The 26,996-nt window shown below is 40.6% G+C and overlaps 1 protein-coding gene and 1 long non-coding RNA gene across 4 annotated transcripts in view; one reads left to right on the top strand and one right to left on the bottom strand.

Annotated features, from left to right (window-relative positions):
• PIK3R1 (phosphoinositide-3-kinase regulatory subunit 1) overlaps positions 1-5,224 on the top strand; it is an 87,066-nt gene extending 81,842 nt beyond the window's left edge. For all 3 annotated transcript variants that reach the window (XM_047852475.1, XM_047852484.1, XM_047852494.1), the window contains one exon: positions 923-5,224. In XM_047852475.1, coding sequence (XP_047708431.1) covers positions 923-1,112 — 190 coding nt within the window. In that variant the 3' untranslated portion in view covers positions 1,113-5,224. The remainder of the gene's footprint in view (positions 1-922) is intronic.
• LOC125162009 (uncharacterized) lies at positions 3-24,475 on the bottom strand. Its single transcript, XR_007150853.1, has 3 exons — positions 24,385-24,475; positions 2,845-2,947; positions 3-89 (listed from the first exon to the last, which is right to left on the bottom strand). It is a non-coding gene; the product is annotated as an uncharacterized LOC125162009 (long non-coding RNA).
• Between the last annotated feature and the right edge of the window lie 2,521 nt (positions 24,476-26,996).

Genomic DNA, 26,996 nt, shown 5'->3' on the forward strand with positions numbered 1-26,996 from the left:
GTACGTATCTTTCTCTCCTGTCAGACAGCTGCAGATGTGTTTCACTCATTCAGCCAACCAAGCTTGGAAGAACCTCACAGTGCCATAACCTAGAGTAGGAAGTAAAAAAGATACAACGTTTTTCAGGTCTAGGCAGAAGCATAGAAACCTGCTGTTGAGTTCAAAGACGGGGGTTTGGGTCTCAGTTCACCAACTACTTCATCTCATCATGAGCAGTCTCGATCTTCTCATCTTTAAAATGGAAGTAGCAACACGGGGGGGGTTTTGTTTTACTTCCCAAGGTTAATAGCATTAGAATATGAGGGAATTCACAAGAGAGCTCCACCCGCAGGTCAAGTCTGCACCAGGAACAGGGCCCAACAGCTAGAGAGAGAGGTCATTGGCCTTGAGATCACTGTACCCAAGAGAAGACCTTTCTGGCATGTGGTGCATTTTCTTTTTATGTCCCATGTGTTTGGGGAATACTATGAACACTAAGTTTCGGATCACTATGAGTTAAGAAAAGCGAGTGTCCTCTGGGAAGGAAAGGTTCTGAAAATTGCACCCAGCCATCTCCCTCCATTTAACCGGAGAAATATTCCTACTGAACAGGAGGGAGAGAGTTGAGGATAAATGCAACGTGAGAGGCTGGTCTGCAAGAATGCAATTCATGCCTGTGCTAACCGTAGAGCCCTGCTCGCGTGGCAGGGCCATCGGTGATGGTAGTGCGCATGTCCTCTACCCGATCTCGTTTCTCAAAGTCACCCTGTGACACGTCTGCCACCTTCAAGATGAGAATACAGTGGCTCAGGGAAGCTGAGGTAGCAGCCCAAGCCCGTAGCTCCCCCGGGAGTGTTCCCTTCCTGGAGCAAGGCCCGCAGAAGGTACTTTTTCACGAGGACCCTTTTCTGAAAACCCTGTTCTCTCTCTCTGTCCTCTGCAGGGTGGATGGCGAAGTGAAGCACTGTGTCATCAACAAAACGGCAACTGGCTACGGCTTTGCCGAGCCCTATAACCTGTACAGCTCCCTGAAAGAGCTGGTGCTACATTACCAACACACCTCCCTCGTGCAGCACAACGACTCCCTCAACGTCACACTAGCCTACCCGGTATATGCACAGCAGAGGCGATGAAGCACTTGTCCTCTGATCCTTCTCCTGGAGCTCAACCACCCCGAGGCCTCTGGAAAGCACAGGGCTCCTCTCCAGCCTGACCTGTAATTGAGCTGAGGAAATGCAGCCATCTGCCTTCAGATGGGACTCGAGCTTTCGACAAAAAAGTAGAGGGGAAGATACGCAGCCTAGCACTGTGCCAGGACCACACGTTTCTGGAGTCCTTGTCCTTTTTTTTAAATTTTTTTTTTTATTTTTTATTTTTTGGTTTAATTTAAAGCCACAAGGACACACGACACAAAGAGAAAAAGAAATGCAAAAATCTCTGCGTGCAGGGACAAAGAGGCCTTTAACCATGGTGCTTGTTAATGCTTTTTGAAGCTTTACCAGCTCAAAGTTGGGACCTTGTAGACCAGAGGGTGGACGGGCTCAAGAGCCCTGGCCTGGGGACGCTCGAGCCGGGCTGCTTCAGCCTGGGTATGGGCTGTGCACGGTGGACCCAGACACATCGCACTGTGGATTATTTCATTTTCTAACAAATGAACGGTATGTAGCAGAAAGGCACTTCGGCTCACCAGAGACGTTTTGGGAGAACGTCCGCTCACCTACGTTCAGAGGAAATTCTGGTGTAGCTGAATGCCAGAAAGTGTTTCCTTTAAACTTCAAAAACCACCACGCCAACAGAAAAATGGAGCTTGGAAAACCGGACTTTAAAGGACATTCATTATATAAAATATGTACATAACAATGGATGACTAACTATCAAATAGATGGATTTGTATCAATACCAAATAGCTTCTGTTTTGTTTTCCTGAAGACTAAATTCACAGTGCTATGCAATTCTTAATTTTCATTGTTCTCAGTTTTAAATGTACCTTCAGAATAAGCTTACCCCATCCCAATTTTTGTTGCCTGAAAATATTATTGTCCCTAATTTTTTTTTGTTAATATTCATTTTGTGATTCTTTTTTTTTTTTTTAAAGAAGAAATGTGTACAGGATGCCAGTAAAAAAAAAAAAAAAAAAAAAATGGCTTCAGAATTAAAACTATGAATTATTTTACACTTTTTCTTGTACAGAGTACTTGGCTGTTAGCCCAAGTTTAAAAAGTTCATAACAGATTTTTGTGGACTAAATGTTTTGTTGGGCAGTGCCTGATAAGCTTCAAAGCTGCTTTATTCAATAAAAAAAAGAGAAAGATATATGAAAATGACAAAGTATTGCTGAGTTCAACAATGTTGTTTCAAAACTCTTAAAATACGGTACCAGGTAATGTGTGCTTCATTAAGAATTGTGAACTTCTTGAATCTGGGGTGGGGGTGGGGGGGAGAGGTAGCAAAGGGATGTACAGGTGGGGGGAGGGAGGGCTAGGATGGTTTGCACTTTCTCCTGATTACAGAGAAATGAGTAACTACGTCACTCTTTTCCCACTTGGATCTGCGAGTTATTACACATTAATTACAAGTACAAGACCTACTGGAACGCTAACACCATGGAGCAGGTCAGAGCATCTAGTTCTTAGGAAGAAAGGGAGCCTCCTGGGGCAGTGTCTGCCTTTGTTTGGACCACTGTTTTCAAGGTATCATCGCTGCATTTAGACCATGTGTCTCTCCAACGTTAGACTACCCATTGCAACCATAAACCTTCATTTTGGAAGAAGCATGATCTGAAAAACTATTTTCAATCTGCCCATGTGTTATTTTCCTAGCTTTCCATTCAATTGAGATCATAAAGCAAATAAACAGGATCCTCACCGTTACCGCGTTGGGCTGTGTCGAGCTCGTTAAGGTCCTGGCCGCTTCAGGAGTCCTGACAGTGCTTCTCATTCATCAGAGTCACTGTGTGTGTTACACATCACTGTGGGGAAAGGAAGAGGTTTTAGAGTGTTCTTTCCAATTCTGGGCAAGAGGGAGAGGTCTCTCTCCCTGACTGGCATATGCTAAGTCCATTCTGTTCCACGGAAACTGTCCATTTTTGGGGGGAGCAGCACAGGATCAGTGTGACGGTCCCTTTCCGGGTAGGGTCAAACAGGATCTTAAAAAAAAATCACAGTTTTCCTTTCCCAGGAGTGGTTCAGCCACGGCTTGCTTTCTGACACTGGGGAGGGGTTTTTGTTTTGGTTTTCAGTGTTGTTCCTTTTAAAACTTCTTCTGAAAATAATCAGTCTAGCCGCTGACTTCATCAACTGTAGAATGTATTTCTTTCTTCTTTACATGATGCTATGATGCTATCCATACCAAGAGCAATAGTCAGTCTTAACGGCCGGACTGTCAGCCTTCACACTTGACTGTACTGATCTGACCGCCTCCCTCTCATCACACAACTGAGGATCCCCCTGGGTGTAGTCTGTAAGTGTCAACTTTAAAAACACCCTTCCCCTTCACACACAAGTCTGACGACTAATTAAGAGTGGTTTATCAACTAGCATTTTGGTGGGGTTTTTTTGATAGCACATCCACGTATGCTGTTAGGTAGAATTTTCATTTACTATCTGAAATACAAGACTGAAGATGGAATGTTTCATGCCAAGTTTTGTTAATGTTTCTGGTTCAACACTGGTGAGGTGGCATGGTATTCAGGCACCTGCCTTATTTTTGCGTTTCGCAAACATAAATGCAAGAGGAAAGTTTCTCTTTGAACAGCAGAGGCAGGATTCATCATTCCCTGTTATGTCGTAACTCACTAGATCTGTGATGTTACATCTCTGCCAAACGCCTTTTTAATTGCGTGTGGCATACCCACCACATTCGTCCTTATAGATGTTTGACCAGAAGGGCTCTTTGCGTTCAATCAGACAGTCTTCTCCTAATAACACTGAGTGGCTCGTGAGTATGAATGGATACAGCAGAGGCATTCCTGATAACATGCTTTTATGCATGCATTGATTCTCCCCACCCAGTGTAGCATCCTAAAGATAAAAGCCAGACGCTAAGCTAGCTGCAGAGAGGCTGGGATAGGGCTGTACAAGTGGGAGCACCGGGACCTGATCGTACACACGGAAGAAAAATCAGAACCGTGTGAAAAGGCAAAAAGCATGTGTTTGCAACATCTGACAAGTTCACGGCCCTTGATATATGTATATATGTATATGTGCATGGACTGTTTCCAGTACACCTTTCAGCCACAACAGATCCACAGTCGTCGAGTTCAAGTACATAACAAGCAAATGTCTAGTACAATTCTTGTGTATGTGTATGGGTGGTTCGTTGTTTTTTTTCCTTTGAAGTTGCTTTGTCTTAAAAAGGTGAAAACTTTGCAAGTGAAGTGAGAAGTTCATAATTCTTTGGCTTTTTTTCTGCTTTTAAAAGTTACTCCTTTGGGGGAGCTGGTCTGGATGACTCACTTAACTTGGAAATCCTCATTTTCGGTGTGTCGAGTCACAATGTGTTTATGTGAGCTGTCACTGTGGGGAATCAATTGCTTTGTCATATAGCTGGTTATGAACTAGTGACGTGTTTGGGAGTCCTACTGATGTTCCTTAATGGGAGAAAAACTCTGCTGGTTTTAACACCTGTGCTTTTGCTATGCATGGTATCCAAGTAGTTGGAGAACAGACCCTGAAATCTGAGTTCAGGGCCTTTTAAGAAAGGGGCAGTTTAAAGCACAATGCCTCACATGGGACAAAGTTTGAAAATACCAAATTCCCACTTTCTAAAAATCTAGTTGTATAAAATATTAGTATTATGAGTAGCAAGGGAACAGAATTGGGTTCATTGGAAACACTATTCAACTTAAGGTTAAACTTGTCACCATGAGATAGCATTAGCTGCCCGGGATGCTGCTATTAAAAAAAAGAAAAAAAGAAAAAAAATTAAAAAAAAAAAAAAGCAAAACAAAAAAAACTCATTTTTATGTGTGTATTTTTTAAAAGCTACGATCTGTTCAATGTTTTTACAAATCTGTTTATATGACATTGTTAAAATAAAGTTGGTCTTTTGACGAGAGGGAGGATGTCATGGTCAGTTGTAATTTTGCCTTTACAAGGCAACGGGGGTGGGGGAGGGCGGGGGGAGTGTGCCTCCTTGACATTTTGTTCAAGCTATAGATTCAATGGAGCTATGTCTTGTTGTTTTAAGTTGCTTTGATGCATTGTATTAGGTCTTCAAACAGAATAAAGGTTGTTTTGAAACTGAAGTTATGGTTTGAAGTTTCAGTGATCATCTAAGAAGCGTTTCTAAAATTGCTCTCTTGCTCTTCTGGTTAACAAACGTCACTGCTGTTCCCAGGGCTTCCCACCTCCGTTTTCATCCTACATTTCATACCACATTATCGCAAGACGCCACTTCACAGGAATGATAGGTTAGTGTTACTGGCGTAGTTTCACCATATTCTCAATGATGAAAAGAAGATACCTCTAGGTGATGTGATATCATTGCAAAGCATGTTCTTGCTATAATGGCCACTGTCCCTCAATTCTTTCCCCATCCATCCATCCCACTTTGTTACGCCTGCTGGTTTTGTCTCTATTCTGCAGTCTGCGTATATTGAACACCCACAGGACAAGGACAGCCTGAGGCACTGTTCAACACGCCTAAGTGTGACATGGGATGTGGCGTGAGGCTTAGGGAGCAAAGCTACACTCCAGAGTGAGGTTTCTCACTGTAGCATCTAGTTAATACATACAGATCATTCTTAATCTGCAATACCTTTCCTATTTGTTTTTATTGCTGAGTGAATTTACAGCGATGCTACTTTGCATGTATATGGCACTCATTCACCATGTAGGCACAGCAAGGGTCCTGGACATGGAGGCGTGGTCTAGTAATGGAAATGAGAAGGGCACGTAAATACAGTCATGGCAACAATGACTAACAGAGTATGGCAGGAACTCTGATTCCCTTCCTGCTTTTCCCCTGCTCGGTTCCGTATCCCAGAGAACTACATTCCCAGGGTCTTTTGTCATCTGGCTTCTAGGTCCTGAGTCCTCCCACGGAACTAACTCTTGCCAGATCAACCCTCCCGACCAAGGTTTGAGGGGCCCCAGGATGCTCTGCCTCTCAGAAGAAGCCTCTGGCTTCTGAGTTACATAGAGCCTCAGTGCCTCCTGCCATTTTTAGTCTGGCCCCAGGGGTGGTGGCAGCTATCGGCTATTGCTAGTCCTCAGGATTCTCTCACCCCCACCTGTCTGGTTTCTGAGACCTTCCACCATGTGAGTAACCTATTCTCGTCATTCAATTCTTCCTATCACAGCTGTAATTTTTTTTTCCTGGCTGACCTTTGATTGATAAACCATGTAAGTTCCATTCAATACTGTATATGCATCATCTCATATAATCCTTCCACAATTGTGAGTTTGAAGACAAGCTTTCCATTCTACGATCAGAAACTGAAGGAGACATGTTACATGATTTACTCCAATCATGTAACAATTAGAGCAGAGTGGAATACTAAGCCGTGTGACTCAAGCCAAAGCTCTTCACGCTGTCACAGCCTTCCAATGGGAAATGCTAGGAAGTTCAAAGAAAAGTTTACGGGTTACTCTTCCTGATGAGGCGCTGAAGATGTGGTTTCCACTGGTGGACAGTGCACAAGGGACCAGTAACGAATGGCAGGAAATGGCAAAGGTTTGCTTTTGACCAGAGGTTCCTGACCAACAGCATTATCATCAGCACTACTTGGAAACCTGTCCCAAGTGCAATTTCGAGGTTCTCACCCTCAAACTACTAATGGAGAGTAGGCCCAGCAACCTTTCTCCACAAGTTCTCCAATTTAAAAAAGGTTTTTTTCAATGTTTATTTTTGAGAAACAGAGAAAGAGTGCGAGTGGGGGAGGGGCAGAGAGCGAAGGAGACACAGAATCCTAAGCAGGCTCCAGGCTTTGAGCTGTCAGCACAGGGCCCAACATACAGCTTGAACTCAGGAACCATGAGATGATGACCTGAGCCAAAGGCGGGTGCTTAACCGATAGAGCCACCCAGGTGCCCCAGTTCTCTGACTTTAATGCAAACTCAAGTGTGAGAATCACTAGTTAACATCACCTGATTGTCGAAATAGTACTACCAGTATTTTCATTAGAAGCCACTACTATTATTGAGTGACAGAAACATATTTTTACTTTATGATATAGTTTACATTCATAGCATAGGGTCTATACAGAAAATAGACTGATTTTCAGTTTAGGAGATCTAGTCTTGTCTTCGGTCTTTAATTAGCTGTGGGAACTTGGTCAACTCAGTTCACCTGTGTAGGCCTCTAACTCCTTATCTGTAAAATAAAGTTGTGAGTCTAAATATGCTCTAGTAAGAGTCCCAGAGACTGTGGTGTGACTTAGTAGACTGAGACTATTCAATCCCCTGGTTTTCCATTAACCCACAACATAAATGGTGACTGCAGATCACTGAAGTTTATTGAGAACTGGTGACTCTCCAAGTAGAAAGTTAAGTTCTCAATAATGTGAAGGTGAGCATACTGGGAAATGACACCGGCTCTCCAAAGCATGAAGTACTGAGTCAGAGAACGTGGCCTACCAAATCCTCTAGGACATGCCAAGACTATAGTCATGTTGTAACTGACACCGTCTCAACACATTAAAAACTTCTTTTCTGAACTTCTCCCTTAAAGTCTGCCTAAAAATAAGAATTTTCTAAAGACTTACATGTAAGACTGGAGGCCATGAAACATCTAGAAAAAAACAGGAAAAAGCTGCCTGACATGGGTCTTGGCAATACATTTTTGGATAGGACATCTAAAGCGCAAGCAACGAAGTAAAAAATAAACATGGGACTACGTCAAACTAAAAAGCTTCTTCATAGCAAAGGAAACTATCAACCAAGTGAAAAGATAATTTCCAGAATAGGAGAAAATGTTTTCAATCTATGTATATGAGAAGGAATAGATTAATGTCCAAAATATGTAAAGAACTCATAAAACTTAATAGCAAAAAGAACCCAAATAATCCAATTTAAAGATAGGCAGAGGACCTGAATAGAAATTTTTCCTAAGAAGACAAATGAATGACTGAAGGCACATGAAAAGGGGGTCAATATCACCAATCATTAGGGAAATAAGTCAAAATCACAATGAGATTACTATTCTAACAGGTGTGAAATGCTATTACCAGCAAGTGACATAACCAAGATCAGGACATATGTCATTCCTGATTTTGCTCCCCGTCACAACTAACAACTATTCATGAACAAAACAGCACTGAAAGAATCCTAGAATGCTAAAGCACCCCAAGTACCGCAGAGAAGATAGACTGCATTACCAGGGTAAGAGGAACAGCTACCTTCTGACCACAGTGCCCTTCCCCTAGGCCAGCGCCACAGCATGTCAAGAGATCTCTCCTGAGCCTACAGGTCTTCCAGTGGAAAAAGAGAGCCCAGGGGTAACATCCAGCCCTGCAGCACTGGGGGCAGTTCTTGAGAGCCGCTATTCGGGTTCTGTCCCATAGGGATCACAGGGGATTCTACAGCACATAAACTCTGGGAATCTAATCATAACAGAGAAAAGGGGAGGGGATTCCATCAACCAGCACTTGGATGTTGGCAGACCAGATTCCTACCAGTAGAGCCCAAGTAGTCATTCCCAACCAGCAGTTTTGCTCATCTGCAAAACCAAGCTGGGAGTGTAGTCTGACCAAGGTACTTGACACGGCCCAAGTCTGCCTGATTAGAGTTCTCAAACAAGAGGTCTCACCAGCTCTGAAGTCTGGTCTGCCTATGCCGAGGCAGAAAGGCTAAGTCATAGCCCCATCCACTGAAGAGCATGGCCCTCAGCCCCATCTGAAAGGAAGAGCTGATGAGAACACCTGGAGGCTGCATAATCCAGCATCATTCAAGCCAGGAGATAGGCAAGTTAAGCTGATCACCCTCAGAGCAAAGTCAGGGTTGTGATTGGGATCAAGGGGCATAGGTCAACTTAAATCAAGACCACAAAGAGTTTTAGTGGCCTTGGACTTCCTCCTCCCACTGCACTAGGAAGAAAAACTAATTCATATACCGTCTTTCTGGTGTATACAGTCTTCAGCCTGCCTGACCAGAGAACCTTACCAAAACACATCAGGGGCTGCATAACCCATCCAAGAGCCTTGCTTACAGTTGGACTTGCACAGAGAGCGTAACTCGTGGCTTTCTATGTCTATAGAACAACACCAGGGCCCCGCCTGACCAGGATATTCAGTGTGCATGCTTGCCTAATTTGGATCCCCAAACAATGAGCCAAACAGGCCCTGGGACCAATCCTATTGCTCTGCCAGGCCAGGGAAACCAATTCACAGCCCCACCAACTTCTGAGTAGAGTACCCAATCCAACTGTAGAATAAGCCTGACCAAAAAATCCAGGAACTCTGGGGCCCATCCTGTAGCCTAACTTGGGCACGGAACCAAAACAGCAGTCCTGTACAACTGTTCTCAGTGTCATACCATCCCTCCCACTCCTCCTGATGACCTCAGAGCTTGAACAGTTGCCTCACCCCAAAATAGACCCTAATACCAGACCCCATCTGCCCAAGAACGTTACTGGCAGCCATGTCCCAGAACCCAAACTCAACTGGCTTGTCAAAATCTGTCTTTGCCAAAGGGAACCAGCGAAGTCCGGAAGAGGAAAACACTCACTCAAATGTGCAGATACAAATGTAAGAAATCAAAGATCATCAAAAGTTAGGTAAATATGACCCCACCAAAGAAGACTAATAAAACTCAAATAACTCACCCTAAAGAATTGGAGATGTACGAACTGTCAAAGAATTCACAATAATCCTCTTAAAGAAATTTAATGAATTACAAGAACGCGTAGACTACTAAATGAAATTAGGAAAATAATGCATGAACAAAGTGAGAAGTTCAACAAATAAATAGAAACCATCAAAAAAAAAAATCCAACAGAAATCCTACAGTGGAAAAATATAATTACTCAACTGAAGAATTCAACAAAGAGCTTCAAAAGCAGACCCAACTATGAAGAAATAGTCAGCAATCTGAAATGTAAGACATTTGAAATTAACCGGTCAGAGGAACCAAGAGAAAAAGGAACCAAGAAGAGTGAAGAAGGCCTACAGAACCTTTAAAAACAAAGAAACATTACTCTCATGGGAATTCCAGAGGGACAAGGCAAATGACAAAAGGGATATTTAAAGGAATAATGGCTGAAAACTCTCCCAAAATAAGGAGAGAAATAAACATTCAGATCCAAGAGGCAAAAATACCACAAAAAGTTTGAAGCCAAATAGGGTTACATTAAGATACATTATAATTAGATTGTCAAAAGTCAAAGACAAAGAATTTTAAAAGCAGGAAAAGAATGACAAGGGAGCCTCCATTAAGTCTATCAGCAGTTCTCTAAACAGAAATTTTTCTAGACAGGAGATAATGTGATTACATATTCAAAATATTGAAAGGAAAAACCTGCCAACCAAGAAGACTGTACCTAACAAAGCTGTCCTTTAGAAATGGAGGAGGGATAAAGACTTTCCTAAACAAAAGCTGAAGGAATTCAACACCAATAGACTTGCCTTACAAGAAATGCTAGGGGCACCGGGGGGCTCAATCAGTTAAGCATCCAACTTTGGTTCAGGTCATGATCTTGCAGTTTGTGAGTTCAAGCCCTGCATCAGGCTCTGAGCTATAAGCACAAATTCAGAGCCTACTACAGATTCTGGGTCTCCCTCTCTCTCTCTACCCCTGCTGGGCTTGCTCACTTGTTCTCTCTCTCTCTCTCTCTCAAAAATAAACATTAAAAAAATGCTAATGGAGTTTTTTGAGTGGAAATAAAGGGATGTTATTTAACACATAAAAATCTAAGAAAGCAGTGTAAAACCTACTGGTAATGGTAAAAACATAGTCAAAGTTAGATTCCATAATATGGTAATGGTTGTGTGTAATTCACTTATAATTCTAATTTAAAAGTTAAAAAACAAATACAAAAAAGTAACCCTAAGTACAAAAGTCTGTTATTGCACAAAATTAAAAAAAAATATAGGGGCGCCTGGGTGGCTCAGTCGGTTAAGCGTCCGACTTCGGCTCAGGTCATGATCTCGCGATCCGTGAGTTTGAGCCCCGCGTCGGGCTCTGGGCTGATGGCTCAGAGCCTGGAGCCTGCTTCTGATTCTGTGTCTCCCTCTCTCTCTGCCCCTCCCCCATTTATGATCTGTCTCTCTCTGTCTCAAAAATAAATAAAAAACATTAAAAAATAAAAAATAAATTTAAAAAAAAATTTAAAAAAATATGTAAACTGTAACATCAATAACTTAAAATGTGAGGGGAAGAAGAACTAACATTATAAAGCTTAGGAATTCTATTGAAGTTGTTATTAGTTTAAAATAAAGCAGTGTTAATTTTAAGATATTTTATGTAAACCTCAAGATAACTTGGGAAAAACCTGTAGTAATTTCACAAGAAACTCCCTGGGAAGATGGCAGAGTAGGAAGATCCTATGCTCATATCATCTGATGGATACAAATACATAATGCCCACATCAGTGTAAACAACCTAGAAAAAAAAGTGGACACTGGCAGAACAGACTCTCCACAGCTCCCATGTAGAGATGAGGCCAAATTGAAGTGGGTAGGAAGGGCAGAGACACCATTGGGAGCTAAAAAGAGCCATGAGACTGTCCACAGAAGGAAAGGGCATTGTGGATGCAGGGAAGAGAAACAAAAAAAACACTTGCACCAGGGGGCCTAGGCACGAGGAGCCTGCACAGGGAAAACAAATCCCTGTAACATTTGGCTTTGAAAACTAGAGGGGCCAACATGCAGGATTTCTTACCATCCGCAGACTTAACACAAGGAACTTTAAAATTCTGCAGTCTCGGCTCGAGGACAGCTGAGGGGTGAGAGGAAACTGAGTCCCTGCCCTTCAAGACATAGCACAACAAACAGTCTTGATGAAGTACAACATAGAAACAATAGTTTGACAACTGGGATGTAGGAAAGGAAGGTGTGTTAACTAATCTGAGAACGTGTGCTGGAGGGGGCAGGGATCATTGGGAGCCTTCTCCAAAAACAAAAGAGCTTCTTCTACCTCACCTCCCAGCCTAGATACATGGACATCTACAGGAACCAGTGCAACATCAACACTCTCAACCTAGCTTGTTAACAGTGCCCTGCACTGCCATTTTCCTGCAACCATGACCCCTGCAGCCAGGGCTTTGGTCCAGGTCCCCTCCCATAGCAGACCTGGGCAAACCTTGCTAACACTGCCACCCTGCTCCCAAGTTCTCCTGCAAACCTTCCCCCATCCAGTGCACCTGTGGCTGGAGCCCATCCAAAGCAGTGTCACAAGCCTGGTGGTGCAAACAGCCCCAAGAGGGGTCAAAACCACTACAAAGTGACTCCTACTCTGGGGAGAAGGGAATAAAACCACACACACCAGTCCAAATGCAGCCCCAGCAGTGGAATGGTGGCATGCATCTGATGTGACTGCAGGGCCTGCCTACCAACAAAAGCATCTCAAGGGAAAACATGCTACTCCATCTCTGGCAAATGGCCGATTTGACACAACTCAAGGCCAACGTGGCCCCAGACTAGCCCACCAACAACAAAGGAACCAAACCCTGCCCATAACAAAGTGGGCTGTTGCAAATGACTGGAATAAAGGAAAAAGTGGCTCAGCCACATTAGAGTGCATGCAACACAAACAGGAGACACCCCTAAAGCACCAGATTCTGGCGATTAGGGACATTGCATTTCAGGGCTTTACAGGAACTCTTCTTTATAAGGCCACTACTTTCAACAGTAGGAGATGTAGCTGACTTTTCTAACACATAGAAACAGATAAAGAGAGTTAGACAAAATGAGGAGACAGAGGAATATGCCCCAAATGAAATAGGAAAAAATCACAGCAAGAGAGCTAAATGAGACAGAGATTAGTAATATGCCTGATAGACAATTTATACTGATTGTCATAAAGATATTCACTGGACCTAAGAACAGAGTGGAGGACCTCAGTGAGATCCTCAGCAAAGAGATAGAAAACACAAAGAGATGAAGAATGCAATAACTGAAATTAAAAATACACTAGAAGGAATAAAGAGTAAACTAGAGAAAGCCAAAGAATGGATCAGTGACTAGGAGGACACAGTAATGGAAGGCAATCAACTTCCACAGGATAGAGAAAAAAATAGTGAAAAATGAAAATAGACTAAAGGAACTCAGTGACACCACCAAGCATAATAACATTCTTATTATAGAGATCCCAGGAGGAGGAAAGAAAGAGGGGCAGAAAATTTATTTGAAGATGGGGCACGTGGGTGGCTCAGTCACTTAAGCGTCTTGCTTAGGCTCAGGTCATGATCTCATGGTTTGTGGGTTTAAGCCTCGCATCGGGCTCTGTGCTGACAGTTCAGAGCCTGGAGCTTGCTTCAGATTCTACGTCTCCCTCTCTCTCTAACCTACCCTGCTTGAGCTCTGTCTCATTCTGTCTCTCAAAAATAAATGTAAAAAAAATTTTTTTTAATTTATTTGAAGAAATAATAGCTAAAAACTTCCCAAATTTGGAGAAGAAAGCAGAAATATGGATTGAGGATGCACAGAGAGCCCCTAATAAAATCAACCCAGGGAGGTCTACACCAAAACACACAGTAATTAAAATGGCAAAAAGTAGTGAAAGAGAATTTTTAAAGCAATAAGGGAAAAGAAAATAGTTACATAGAAGGGAAACCCCAGAAGGTGGTAAGCTGATTTTTTAGTGAAAACTTTGTAAGCCAGAAGGAAGTGACATAATATATTCAAACTGATGAAACAAACAAACAAAAAAAAAACAAACAAAACCCTGCAACCATGAATACACTTTACAGCAAGGCTATCCTTAAGAATAGAAGGAAAGAAAAAGCTTCCCAGACAAACAAAAGTTAAAGGAATTCATGACCCCTAAACCAGCCCAACAAGAAATGTTACTGGGGAAGTTTTGAGTGGAAAGAAAAGATCATTAGTAGGATTAAGACAAGTAGGAAGCACAAAAACAGTAAAATTACCTGTATATACAAAAACAAAATCAAGGGTTTCACAAAATAAAAACATATAAACTATGACACCATATACTTAATATATGGAGCAGACAGAGGAGTAAAAATTTGGTGGTTTTAGAATGGGTTTAAGCTTAAGCAACCATCAATTTAATATAGACTGCTTTAAGCAGATGTTATACATAAATCTAACTGTAACCAATCAAAAAGAGTGATATGCAAAAACAGAAACGAATCCAAGTATATCACTAAAGAAAGAGAGCAAAACATGAGAAAGGAACGGAGAAGAACTACAAAAATAACAATACAAGAAATCAAAAAACCAGTAATTACATACTTATAAATAATTAATTTGAATATAAATGGATTAAATGCTCCAAAAGACATGGAGTAACAGGATGGATTTAAAAAAAAAAAAAAAAAAAAAAAAAAAGATGACTCATCTATACGCTCCTTTCAAGAGATTCATTTCAGACCTAAAAAAGCATACAGATTGAAAGTAAAGGGATGGAAAAGCATTTATCATGCAAATGGAAGAGAAAAAAAAATTAACAGTACTTATAACAAACACAACTGGTTTAAAATAGATTGTAACAAGAGGGGCGCCTGGGTGGCGCAGTCGGTTAAGCGTCCGACTTCAGCCAGGTCACGATCTCGCGGTCTGGGAGTTCAAGCCCCGCGTCAGGCTCTGGGCTGATGGCTCAGAGCCTGGAGCCTGTTTCCGATTCTGTGTCTCCCTCTCTCTCTGCCCCTCCCCCGTTCATGCTCTGTCTCTCTCTGTCCCAAAAATAAATAAAAACGTTGAAAAAACCAAATTAAAAAAAAAAATAGATTGTAACAAGAGACAAAGAAGGACACTATATAATCATAAAGGGAACAATCCAATAAGAAGATGTAACAATTGTAAACATTTATGCACCCAACATGGAAGTACCCAAATACATAAAGCAGCTAATAATAAACATAAAGAAAGTAATTGATAGTGATACAGTAATAGTAGGGGATGTTAACACTCTACATCCATCAAACAGTAAATCTGTTTAGATCATCTAAACAGGAAATCAACAAGGCAACAGTGCCTTTGAATGACCAGATGGATCTAACCGATATTCAGAACATTCCATCCTGAAATGGTACAATGCATATTCTTTTCAAGTACACAAGGAACATTCCCCAGAAGAGATTACAAATTAGGCCACAAGACAAGTCTCGACAAAGCAAAAAAGAATGAAGTCAGACCATGCATCTTTTCTGACCACAATGCTATGAAGCTAGAAATCAACCACAAGAAAAAAACCTGGAAAGAACACCAATATGTAGAGGTTAAATAACATGCTACTAAACCATAAATGGGTCAATCACAAAATCATGGAAGACATCAAAAAACACATGGAGACAAACGAAACTGCAAACCCAATGGTCCACTATTTCTGGGATGCAGTGAAAAAGCTGGTCTAAGAGAACAGTTTAAAGAAGAAATATAGGCCTACTCAAGAAGAATAATCTCAAACAACTTATCCTTACACCTAGAGGATCTAGAAAAGAAAAACAAAACAAAATCCAACACCAGAAGAAAGGAAATAAAATTAGAGCAGAAAAAAAAAAACAGGAACTAAAAAAAAATAGAAATGGTAAATAGTATGTTCTCTGAAAAGATCAACAAAATTGATAAATCTTTACCCGTTGTCATTAAAAAAATAAAGAGTATTCAAAATCAGAAATCAAAGAAGACAACAACCGACACCACAGAAATGTAAAGGTTATAAGAAAATATTATGAAATATTATAGGCCAACTGACAACCTAGAAGAAATGGATAAATTCCTAGAAACATGCAACCTACCAAAACTGAAGCAGGAGTAAAGAGAAAATTTGAACAGAATGATTACCAGCAATAAAATTGGATCAATAATCAAAAAAACTCCCAACACACAAAGTCCAGGACCAGAAGTCTTCACAGGTGTGTTCTACCAAATATCTAAAGATGATTAAGTATTGGGGCACCTGGGTGGCTCAGTCAGTTTTGAGTGTCCAACTCTTGATGTCAGCTCAGGTCATGAGCCCAGGGTTGTGGGATCAAGCCCACATCAGGCTCTGCACTGAGCATGAAATCTAATTGGGATCCTCTTCCTCTCCCTCAGTCCCCTCACACTTCTAAAAAAGTTAGTAATAATAAATGAAGACAGGTAAATACCTATTCTTCTCAAGCTATTCTAAAAATTGAAGTGGAAGGAGAGCTTCCAAATTCATTCTATGAGACCACTATTTCATTGAAGCCAAAATGAGATAAAGACACCACAAAAAAAGAGAGAACTAGAAGCCAATAATTCTCATGAACATAGATACAAAAATCTTCAATAAAATATTAGCAAACCAAATCCAACAATACATTAAAGAAACTATTCACCACGATCAAGTAGGATTCATTCCCAGAATGCAAGGGAGGCTAAATATGCTCAAATCAATCAATGTGACAAATCACATCAATAAGGAAAAAACAAAAACTATATGATTGTTTCAATAGATGCAGAAAAAGCATTTGACAAAGTGCCACATTCACTCATGATACAAACCCTCAACGAAAGAGGTTTAGAGGTTACACACCTCAATATAATAAAGGCCATCAATGAAAAACCCACAGCCATCATTATCCTCAATGGTGAAAAACTGAAAGCTTTTCCCTTAAGGTCAGGAAGAAGACAAGGATGTCCACTCTCACTACTTGTATTCAATATAGTGTTGGAAGTCCTACCCACAGCAAGCTGACAAGAAATAAAAGGCTTCCAAATTGTTAAGGAATAAATAAAATGTTCACTCTTTGCATATAACATGCTACTGTATATAGAAAACCCTAAAGACTTCAACAAAAACTATTAGAACTGATAAACTCATTAAGATTGCAGGACAGAAAATCAGTAACAGAAATCCATTAAATTTCTATACACTAATAATAAAGTAGCAGAAAAATAAATTAAGAAAACAATCCCGTATACAATTGGACAAGAAAGAACACTCATACAGAAACTTAACCAAGGAGGTAAAAGACCTATACTATGAAAACTGAAAAACACTGATAAAAAGAACTGAAGATGCCACAAATAGAAAGATGTTACATGCTCGCAAACTGGAAGAAGAAATATTGTTAAAATGTCCAAACAACCCAAAGCAATCTATAGATTGAATGCAAACCCTATCAAAACACCAACAACATTTTTCACAGAACTAGAACAAACAATCCTAAAATTTGTCTGGAACCATAAAATACCCCAAATAACCAAAACAATCTTGAAAAAGAAGAACAAAACAGGAGGTATCACAATCTCAGATTTCTAGAGGTACTACAAAGATATAATAATACAAACAGTATGGTACTGGCACAAAAGTAGACACAGTGATCAATGGAACAGAATAGAGGCACAGAAATAAACCCAAAATTATAAGATCAATTAATCTTTGACAAAGGAGACAAGAATATACAATAGGAACAAGAACAAGGCAGTCTCTTCAACAGTGGGGTTGGGAAAACTAGACAGCTATATGCAAAAGAATGAAATTGGACCACTTTCTTATAACACACACAAATATAAACTCAAAATGAATTAGGGACCTCAAATTGAGACCTGAAATCATAAAAATTCTCTAAGAGAGCACAGGCAATAATTTCTCTGACACAGCCACAGCAACGTTTATCTAGGTATGTCTCCTGAGGCAAGGGAAACAAAAGTGAAAATAAACTATTGGGACCACATCAAATTAAAACCCCCTGCAGGGGCACCTGGGTGGCTCAGGTCATGATCTCGCGGTCCGTGAGTTTGAGCCCCGTGTCGGGCTCTGTGCTGACGGCTCAGAGCCTGGAGCCTGTCTCAGATTCTGTGTCTCCCTCTCTCTGACCCTCCCCCGATCATGCTCTGTCTCTCTCTGTCTCAAAAATAAATAAACGATAAGATAAATTTTTTTTAAAAAATAAAAAAATAAAATAAAACCCCCTGCAAAGGGAACAATCAACAAAACTCAAAGACAACTTACTGACTGGGAAAAGCTATTTGCAAATGACACATCCAAGCATTAGCATCCAAAATATTTAAGAACTGGTACAACTCAACACCAATAAACCAAATAATCCAATTAAAAATGAACAGAAGACCATGCCTCCAAAGAAGACATACAGATGGCCAACAGATGCATGAAAAGATGTTCAATATCACTAATCAACAGGGAAATGCAAATCAAAACCACAATAAGCTATCAGCTCACACATGTCAGAATGACTGAACTAAAAACAAAAAAACAACAAGTATCGGTGAGGATGTGGAGAAAAAGGAACCTCTTACACTTTCATGGGAATGCAAACTGGTGCAGCCACTGTGGAATATGGTCTGGAGGTTCCTCAAAAAAATTAAAAATAAAATTACCACATGATTCAACAATTCCACTAATTGATATGTACCCAAAGAATACAAAAACACTAATTCAAAACCATATATGCACCCCTCTGTTCATTACAGTATTATTCACAATAGCCAAATTATGCAAGTAGCCCAAGTGCCCACAGATAGATACACACACACACACACACACACACACACACACACACACAGATATACAACGAAACATTAATCATAAAAAAGAAAGAAATCTTGCCATTTGCAACAACATGGAGAGATCTAGATAGTAGAAAGCTAAGTGAAATGAGTCTGAGCAAGATAAAAACTGTATGGTTCCACTCATCTGTGGAATTTAAGAAACAAAACAAATGAAGAAAAAAGAGACGAACCAAAAACAGACTCTTAACTATAGAGATGAAACTAATGTTTACCAAAGGGGAGGTAGGTTGGGGGAGGGGTGATATAATAAAGGGGATTAAGAGTACACACATCATGATAAGCACTGTATAGAAATGTTCAATCACTATAACAAAAACCCCAGTAGTAAGTCCTTACTTATCAATAATTACTTTAAACATAAAAGGATTAAATTTGCCAATAAAAAGACATGAAACAGGTGAATCAATTTTTAAAAAATAGATCCAATAAGATGTTGCCTACAGGACACACATTTTAACTTTAACATAACCTTTAATTTTAACATAAACTGTGAGTGAAGAGACAAAAATATATATTTCAAGCAAATGGTAACCAACAAAAAGCTTGGAATATATATATATATATACACATATACATATATATATACACATATACATATATATATACATACATATATATATATATACATACATACATATCCATCCCTTCACTCTCCTCTCAGTTTATGTTCTTATTTGAAGAAATAGCTGAAAATTCCCCAATGTGGGGAAGGAAATAGACAACTAGACTGAGGAACCACAGAGAGCACCAAACAAAATGAAACCAAGTCAAAAATTAAAGAGAGAATCTTAAAAGCAGTAAGAGAAAAACAATTAGTTACATACAAGCAAATTCATATAAAGCTATTAGCTGATTTGTCAGCAGAAACTTTGCAACTCAGAGGGAGTGCCATAATATTTTCGAAGTGCTAAAAGGAAAAAAAACTGCAACCATGAACATCATACAAAATTGAAGCGGAGATAGAGATTTCTGGACAAACAAAAGTTAAAGGAGTTCATCACCCTGAAAGAGCCTTACAAGAAATGGTAAAGGGAGAATTCCAGTCCAAGATGGTAAGGTAGGAAGATCCTGAACTCATCTCCTCCAAAAGCCATGGCTTAAAAGAAGGAGAATATAAAAGATCCAGCCCTAAAACCCTGCCAAACAGTGGAGGAGCTGCTGAAACTCTCTTTGGGTCAGTGGAACTGGGAAATGCCACAGTTTACACTCCCCTTCCACTTTAATATCACAGACAGGGGGAGGGTTCAGAAGCCCTACCCAGCCTACTGTCTCAAGGAGCCCCCAGCTCCTAGCGCTCACCAGACCCAGCTGTTCCACCAAAGTGGCCCCAGGGTGGTGTACATCAGGACACCCACGGTCAGTGCTCACCACAGCTCCAGCCATCTTGCCAAAGACACAGACTCAAGGCAGACTTGAACACTCTAGACCTCTACAACTTTAGCTCCAGGCAATGTGCCAGGGCACTCCCACTATACAGCACCCAAGGACTCCACAGCCCATGCCTGCTTGCCCCACTAGGGCAACCCCCTCATGAAGCACCTAGAAACCTCTGGCCTGTGCCTGCTTTGGCTACAGCTCTTCTGCCAGGCTGCCTCCAAGTAGAGTGCCTCAGAATGCCCTATCTATGCCCCTGTAAGCTTCACCTGCCAGGGCACCCTCTGCAGTGGGAGCCCCAGCATCCCCCAGCTTGCATCCAGGGCACCTTCTGTGCAGAAACTGACAACTTAGAAGAAAAAGAAAGGTCAAATTTCGTAGAAACATACAAACTACCTAGACTGAATCAGGAAAAAAATACAATGTTTGAATAAACCAAATTATTAATAGGGGTGCCTGGTTGGTTCAGTCAGGTAAGTGTCGACTTTGGCTCAGGTCATGATCTCGCGGTTGGCGAGTTCAAGCCCCATGTCGGTTCTGTGAGGACAGCTCAGAGCTTGGAGCCTTGTTCGGATTCCATATTTCCCTCTCTCTCTGCCCCTCCCCTGTGTGTACGCATGCTCTCTCTCTCTCTCTCTCTCTCTCAAAAATAAACAAAAAAAAAAAAAAATGAAAAAACGAAATTACTGGTAAAGAGACTGAATCAGTATCTCCCAATAGAGAAAAGCCCAGGTCCAGATAAATTCCCTAGTGAATATTACAAATATTTAAAGAATTAACATTAATCCTCCAACTCTCCCAAAAAAATGAAGAGGAAGGAACACTCCCAAACTCATTTTATAAAGCCAGCAAGAGCCAGGGCACCTGGGTGGCTCAGTTGGTTGCTTAAGCACCTGACTTTAGCTCAGGTCATGATTTCATGGTTCATCAGTTTGAGCCCCATGTAGGGCTCTGTGCTGACACCTCAGAGCCTGGAGCCTGCTTCAGATTCTGTGTCTCCCTCTCTCTCTGCCCCTCCCCCACTCACACTCTGTCTCTCTCTCTTTCCCTCTCAAAAATAAACATTAAAAAAATTAAAAAAAAAAATAAAGCTAGCATTAGCCTTCTACCGAAGCTAGAAAGCCCACTACCAAGAAACACAACTACAAATCAACATTTCAGATGAATATAGACACAAAAATTCTCAATATAATACTAGTATACCAAATTCAGCAGTAATTCAAAGGATCATTCACCATGATAATGTGGGATTTATACCTAGGATGCAAGGAATGTTCAACATATGTATCAATCGATGTGAAATACACATTAATAGAACAAAAAAACTTATCATCTCAACAGACACAGAAAAAGCATTCGACCAAATTCAACATCCATTCATGGTCAGCAACTTTTAACAAAGTATCTCTCAACATAAATAAAGGTCATAAATGATAAACCCACAGCTAGCATCATACTCAATGATGAAATGTACAAAGTTCTTCCTCTAAGATCAAGAACAAAACAAGGATGCCCAGTCTCACCACTTTCATTCAACATAATACTGGAAGTCCTTGCCAGAGAACTTAGGCAAGAAATAAAAAGCATCAGAATTGGAAAAGAAGTCAGATTGCCTACATTTGCAGATGACATGATTTTACATGAAGAAACTCCTAAAGACTCCACCAAAAAATTGCTCTATCTCCTCAATGATTTCAGTAAAATTGCAGGATATAAAATTAACATACACAATTCAGCAGCTTTTCTATATACTAACAACAGATTGTCCTTACAAGAAATAAGGAAACCAATTCTATTTACAAAAGTATCAAAAACAATGAAATACTTAGGAATAAACTTAACCAAGGAGGTGAATGAACTCTGTCTGAAAACTACAAGTCATTGATGAAAGAAAGCAAAGAAGATAAAAATAAACGCAAAGGTATCAGTGTTCATGGATTGAAAGAATTAATACTATCAAAAGCTATGTATAGATTCAATGCAATTCCTATCAACATTCCAAAGGTATTTTTATAGGAATGGAAAAAAACAATCCTAAAATTTATATGGAACCACAAAAGACCCTGAATAGCCAAAGTACTCCTGAAAAAGAACAAAGTGGGAGATGTTACACTTCCTCTTTCAAGTTATGCTATAAAGATACAGTAATCAAAATATGATGGTATTGGCACAAAGGCAAATAGATCAATAGAACAGAAATGAAAGCCCACAAAGAACCCTAAGGGAGCCAAGGACTCTCAATGGAGAAGAGACAGTATCTTCAATAAATGGTGGTGGGAAAATTCGATATTCACGTGTAAAAGAATGAAACCAGACCCCTATCTTACATCACTCAAAAATTAACTCAAAATGGATTCAATATTTAAATTTTAAGACTGAAAACCATCAGAAACCTAGAAGAAAACAGGAAAAAAGCTCCTTGACATGGTCTTGGCAGTGGTTTTTGGATACGACCCCTGAAGCATAAGCAACAAAACCAAAGGTAAACAAGGGGACTATATCAAACTAAAAAGCTTCTGCAGACCAAAAGAAAGTCAACAAAAGAAAAAATAGAGTATGAAATGGGAAATAAGATTTATAAACTATATACCTGATAAGCAGTTAGTATCCAAATATATATATAAAAAAAAAAAAAACCACACAACTCAATAGCAAAACAGCATTAATCTAACTGAAAATGTACAAAAGACCTAATAGACATTTTTTCCAAAAAGAGATCTATGAATGGCCAATAGGTACGTGAAAAGATGTTCAACATTTCTAGTCATTAGGGAAATACAAATCAAAACCACAAAATCACCTCACACTTGTTGAAAGGTTATTAGAGAAGAGGGTGGGGGATGACTGGATGAGGTAGTCAAAAGTTACAAACTTTCAGTTATAAAATAAACAAGTACTAGGGATGTAATGTACAATGTGATGGCTAGAGTTAACAAGGTATGGTATATTTCAAAGTTGTTAGAAGAATAAATCCTAAGAACAAATCCTAAGATTAAATCACAAGGAAAAATATATTATCTATATATAATATATTTGAGAAAGAGCATGGGGGAGGGGGAGAGGAAGGGGAAGTGGGAGAGAAACCTACCCAGGCTCCATGGTCAGTGGGGAGCCTCAAGCAAGGCTCCAACCCACCACCCTGGGATCATGACCTGGGCTGAAATCAGGAGTCAGACGCTCAAAGGACGGAGCCACCCAGACGCCCCTTTCTTGTATTTTTATCAGATGATGCATGTTAACTAAACTGACTGTGGCGATTGTTTCATAATATATGTAAGTCAAAACATGCTGTAGACCTTAAATTTATCCAGTGCCATGTGTCAATTATATCTCAATAAAACTAAAACAGTAAAAGAATCCTGGTGTGTTCATTTACGTGTAAATAGATACAATTGATAACCATCTAAACTTCAGATAGAAGAACAAGAGAACTTTGTTCTCTCCAGCTTGATACTGCTGTCATAAATCAGCTCCCCAGAAAACTACTAAGGCTTTGCAGGGAGGGGGATAAATGAGTAATCACCAACATGCTTACGTGCATTTGCTCTCCAGAAGGAAATTTAGAAATTCTCTCTGCTTTGTGTAGCACTCAATCACAACTGTCTGAAGCATGACCTCAGACTTAGCTTGTTGTTAAATAAAAAAATTCTAAAGCTACACCTAGCTTGACACATGTAGAGGTCTGGCCTATAATACGAGAACAGGACAATCAACCTCCAACTACCAACCGTCATCACCTTAAGAGCAAAGTTACAGGACAGCTCCATTCATCACCAAGACTGCTCACGAGAATTATGGTTTTGACTGGAAAATATACCATACGTTCTATGACTAACCTACTGGAATCTATTTACGAGTTTATTTCAGGTTTCGGTGATTTATAGTCCAAGCCTTTCCAGACCAAAAAGTATAGATAACTTCATCACACTGGAGAAAATGTGTTGGTCACTTTACTTCCGATTTTCTGTCATCTTATGAGAGGCCCAGTAACACGTGGTTTAGGGCTTTAAATAGGTTTTGCTGGCATGGTGATGATCTGTTTCCTTGCACTGCCGAGGATGAGAGGTCTAACGAGGGCTTCCTGATTTATTTGACAAACTTTATTGAGTGCCTATTTTATTCAGGACACTGGGCTTTCTGGAAGCCCAATGACCAAGAAGACAGGTGGCTGCCATCAAAGATCTCAGTCTGCTGCTAGTGAAAGCACACTCTATCATCGTGGTAAGAAATGTAGTGGAGAGGAATGAACAGTAAGTTACAGGAGGCCAGAGAGAGGAGTTGGGCAAAGGTTCAGAAAGGAGATACCTGAAACCTTACCTAGTTTAGAAAAACTCCCTGTCTTCATTCTGGCTGTCATCACAAAACACCATAACTGGGGTAGCTTATAAATTAGAGAATAAAAATGTATTTCTTACCATTCCAGAGTCTGGGAAATCCAAGATCAAGAGGCTGGCAAGGTAGGCTTCCGACGAAGCCTCCTCTCCTGGCTTGCAGGCAGCCTCTGTCTGTTACATGCTCTAACGACCTCTGTTGCACCTGCACGCATGCGTGTGTGTGTGCGTGTGTGCGTGGGTATAGGGAGCAAAAGCTGAGGTGTCTCTCTACGTGAAGGACACCTACCTGAGTATCTCCCTACTTCTTCTGACCCTAATTACCTCCCAAAAGTCCATCTCTGTGGGGACATAGGTTCAAGAATTCCTTATACTTACATAAACGGGTTAGAAAAAAGCTTGGGGCAGAAAGCCGCCACCAGGGGCGAAAGCGCCTGAGGTTAGCGAGCGAGATACTATAATGGGATGAGGAGTAACTTGTTACATCACCTGCAGGAAATTACCCTCCACCTGGCGCCAATCTACCTTGATCACAAACTCCACTCCAACCCCACCCCCCCCGACCCTTTGCTTCTTACACACACAAGTTAATGATTACTGTCTGATTGTTTTTCTCCACGTTCACGTGTGTAAGATCTTGTTTTCCTCAAGTTCGCCATGTGGGTAACATCTTGTGAGCTCAATAAATATGGAGATGAAAGCCCGGTTTGGGACTCTTGTCTCCTCCTGGACATTAGGCTCTCTTGTAGCAGGATTCTTACACAGAGAGTCGTGACACTGAGGCTTTTCTTTCCAGGAAGCAACTTTATTCCTGCCAGCTCGGCTCAGCTGGGTTTGTACCCAAAGAAGTGAGCCCTGAAGGCCATGTGGCATGGGTTTTTTTTAATACATTTTCTATTTCTTTGTCTCTCCTATATGGTAACACACAAACATGCAGTCTGATGAAGTGGTCTCATGTTACAAGGTTGTGAGGGATGTTGTCACCTACGCATATAGCCAGGTTGCCTTGAGGGTTTGGGTTTTTTTTCCCTCTCCTTAGGGTGGGGACCCTACCCCACTCCCCTATTCAATTCTGTGTCCGCTCTTGCTGGACAAGAGAGAACTCGAGACTCAGTCTGCAACACATCTCCAAATATCACAATGGGGGCTAGGGTTTTCAGCCCTTAACACTCCTCCACAGCCTTCAGGAGAGCTACTATTTTTGTGGCAAGGCCACAGTGCCTCTTAGTACAATCACTTTTAAGGTGAAGTGGTTTTGCTTTTTCCTTAAGTGCTGTCACAGGCATTATCTTCGTTCCCAGTTCTCCTCCAGAATTGAATGTCCCCATCTGTGGTTCCATCAGCTGACCTCATACTTTCCTCTCTCCAGGCAGGCTGCTGTCCTCCATTCATGGGCATATGTCACGGCCTCACTGGCTTCTGCCTGGCATCGGACGTGAAGTGCATGCAGTTACACCTTTTCCTTTTATTCTGGATTAGAAACTCTCAGTTCCGCCTGTAGGTAGTGATTTAATAGAAAAACTGACCTACTGAAATAGAATCTCGAGGGTGTAGAGTAAATAAGATAATGTCTAGAATGCACCCAACATGGCTGGCATCTAATAATGGAAGCTAATAATTATAATTGTTGGTAAGACTTCCCCATCCAATAAAATTAGATTCTCAGTAAACTGTATCTACAACTTACAATTTACTATCATTCTTAGCATTGGGCTGGACATACGGTAGACCATTGAAAATGAGTGACTTAGCTTCTAAAGTATTTATTTACAACCTTAATGACTTCCAAAAAAATATTTTATTGTTTTACTTTCATTAGATCGTAGGTACCCACATTGCATTACCCATAATCCAACACACTAACTTCACTGATCCATTGGCCGTTCTATTATGTAATTATCCTTTAAAAATATTCTATAACATTTAACATATAACAAATACAAGTATGACAAGATTAAAAAAAAAAAGGCCAACATAAAATAGACACAAGACAAGTAGTGAAGGAGGAGGAGAAGGGAGAAGTTATTAAGAATAAAAACAAATCATGTCTAAGGAAAGTTCCAATAATTAAAGGAAAACAGAGCTTCCTATCAGCCAAGCAAAAAAAGAACCACGCTATGGTTTCATAGACTTAATGCTCCAATAAGAGGAACTTGTAGTTCATTGTGAGTTAAGCATCTGCCTTGTCCAGATAATACTTGAGAGGAATCTGCCTACGGGACCTTTGTAAAAACCACAGTAGCTCTTACACAATGTTCTTGATTTTAAAACGTCTGAGAACTATTTCATACAGTGCTTTCTTATTCAAACTGTGGCAGAAGCCTGGTGCTCATCTAGAAAGGAGGTCCTCTGGCTTGGCTCTAAAACCCTGTTCATGGTACCGGTCCATTTCCTAGCACCCTTGGGCAGCACTCACTTTAACATGCCTGAAAAAGCTGATCTGCAAAGCTCTTCAAGAGGAAAGGCCAACAAAATTGCAGACCACAGCTCATTCCCTAGACTGTTCCAGGCCAGAATCTCAGTGGTAAATCTCTTTTGCCAATTAACATTACTTTTGGCACGTGGGGAATAAACGTTAGTGCAAAATGAAAGTTAATGCAACTTTTCAAGAGGTCCTTGTGACATCTGTGGCAGAGGCAGGTCTCAAAGCTATGGGGAACCAGACACTGCCTCCTCTTATCTAGTCGTCAGCTTGG

Source organism: Prionailurus viverrinus, chromosome A1 (genome assembly GCF_022837055.1).
Source record: "Prionailurus viverrinus isolate Anna chromosome A1, UM_Priviv_1.0, whole genome shotgun sequence".
NCBI classification, from domain to species: Eukaryota; Metazoa; Chordata; class Mammalia; order Carnivora; family Felidae; genus Prionailurus; species Prionailurus viverrinus.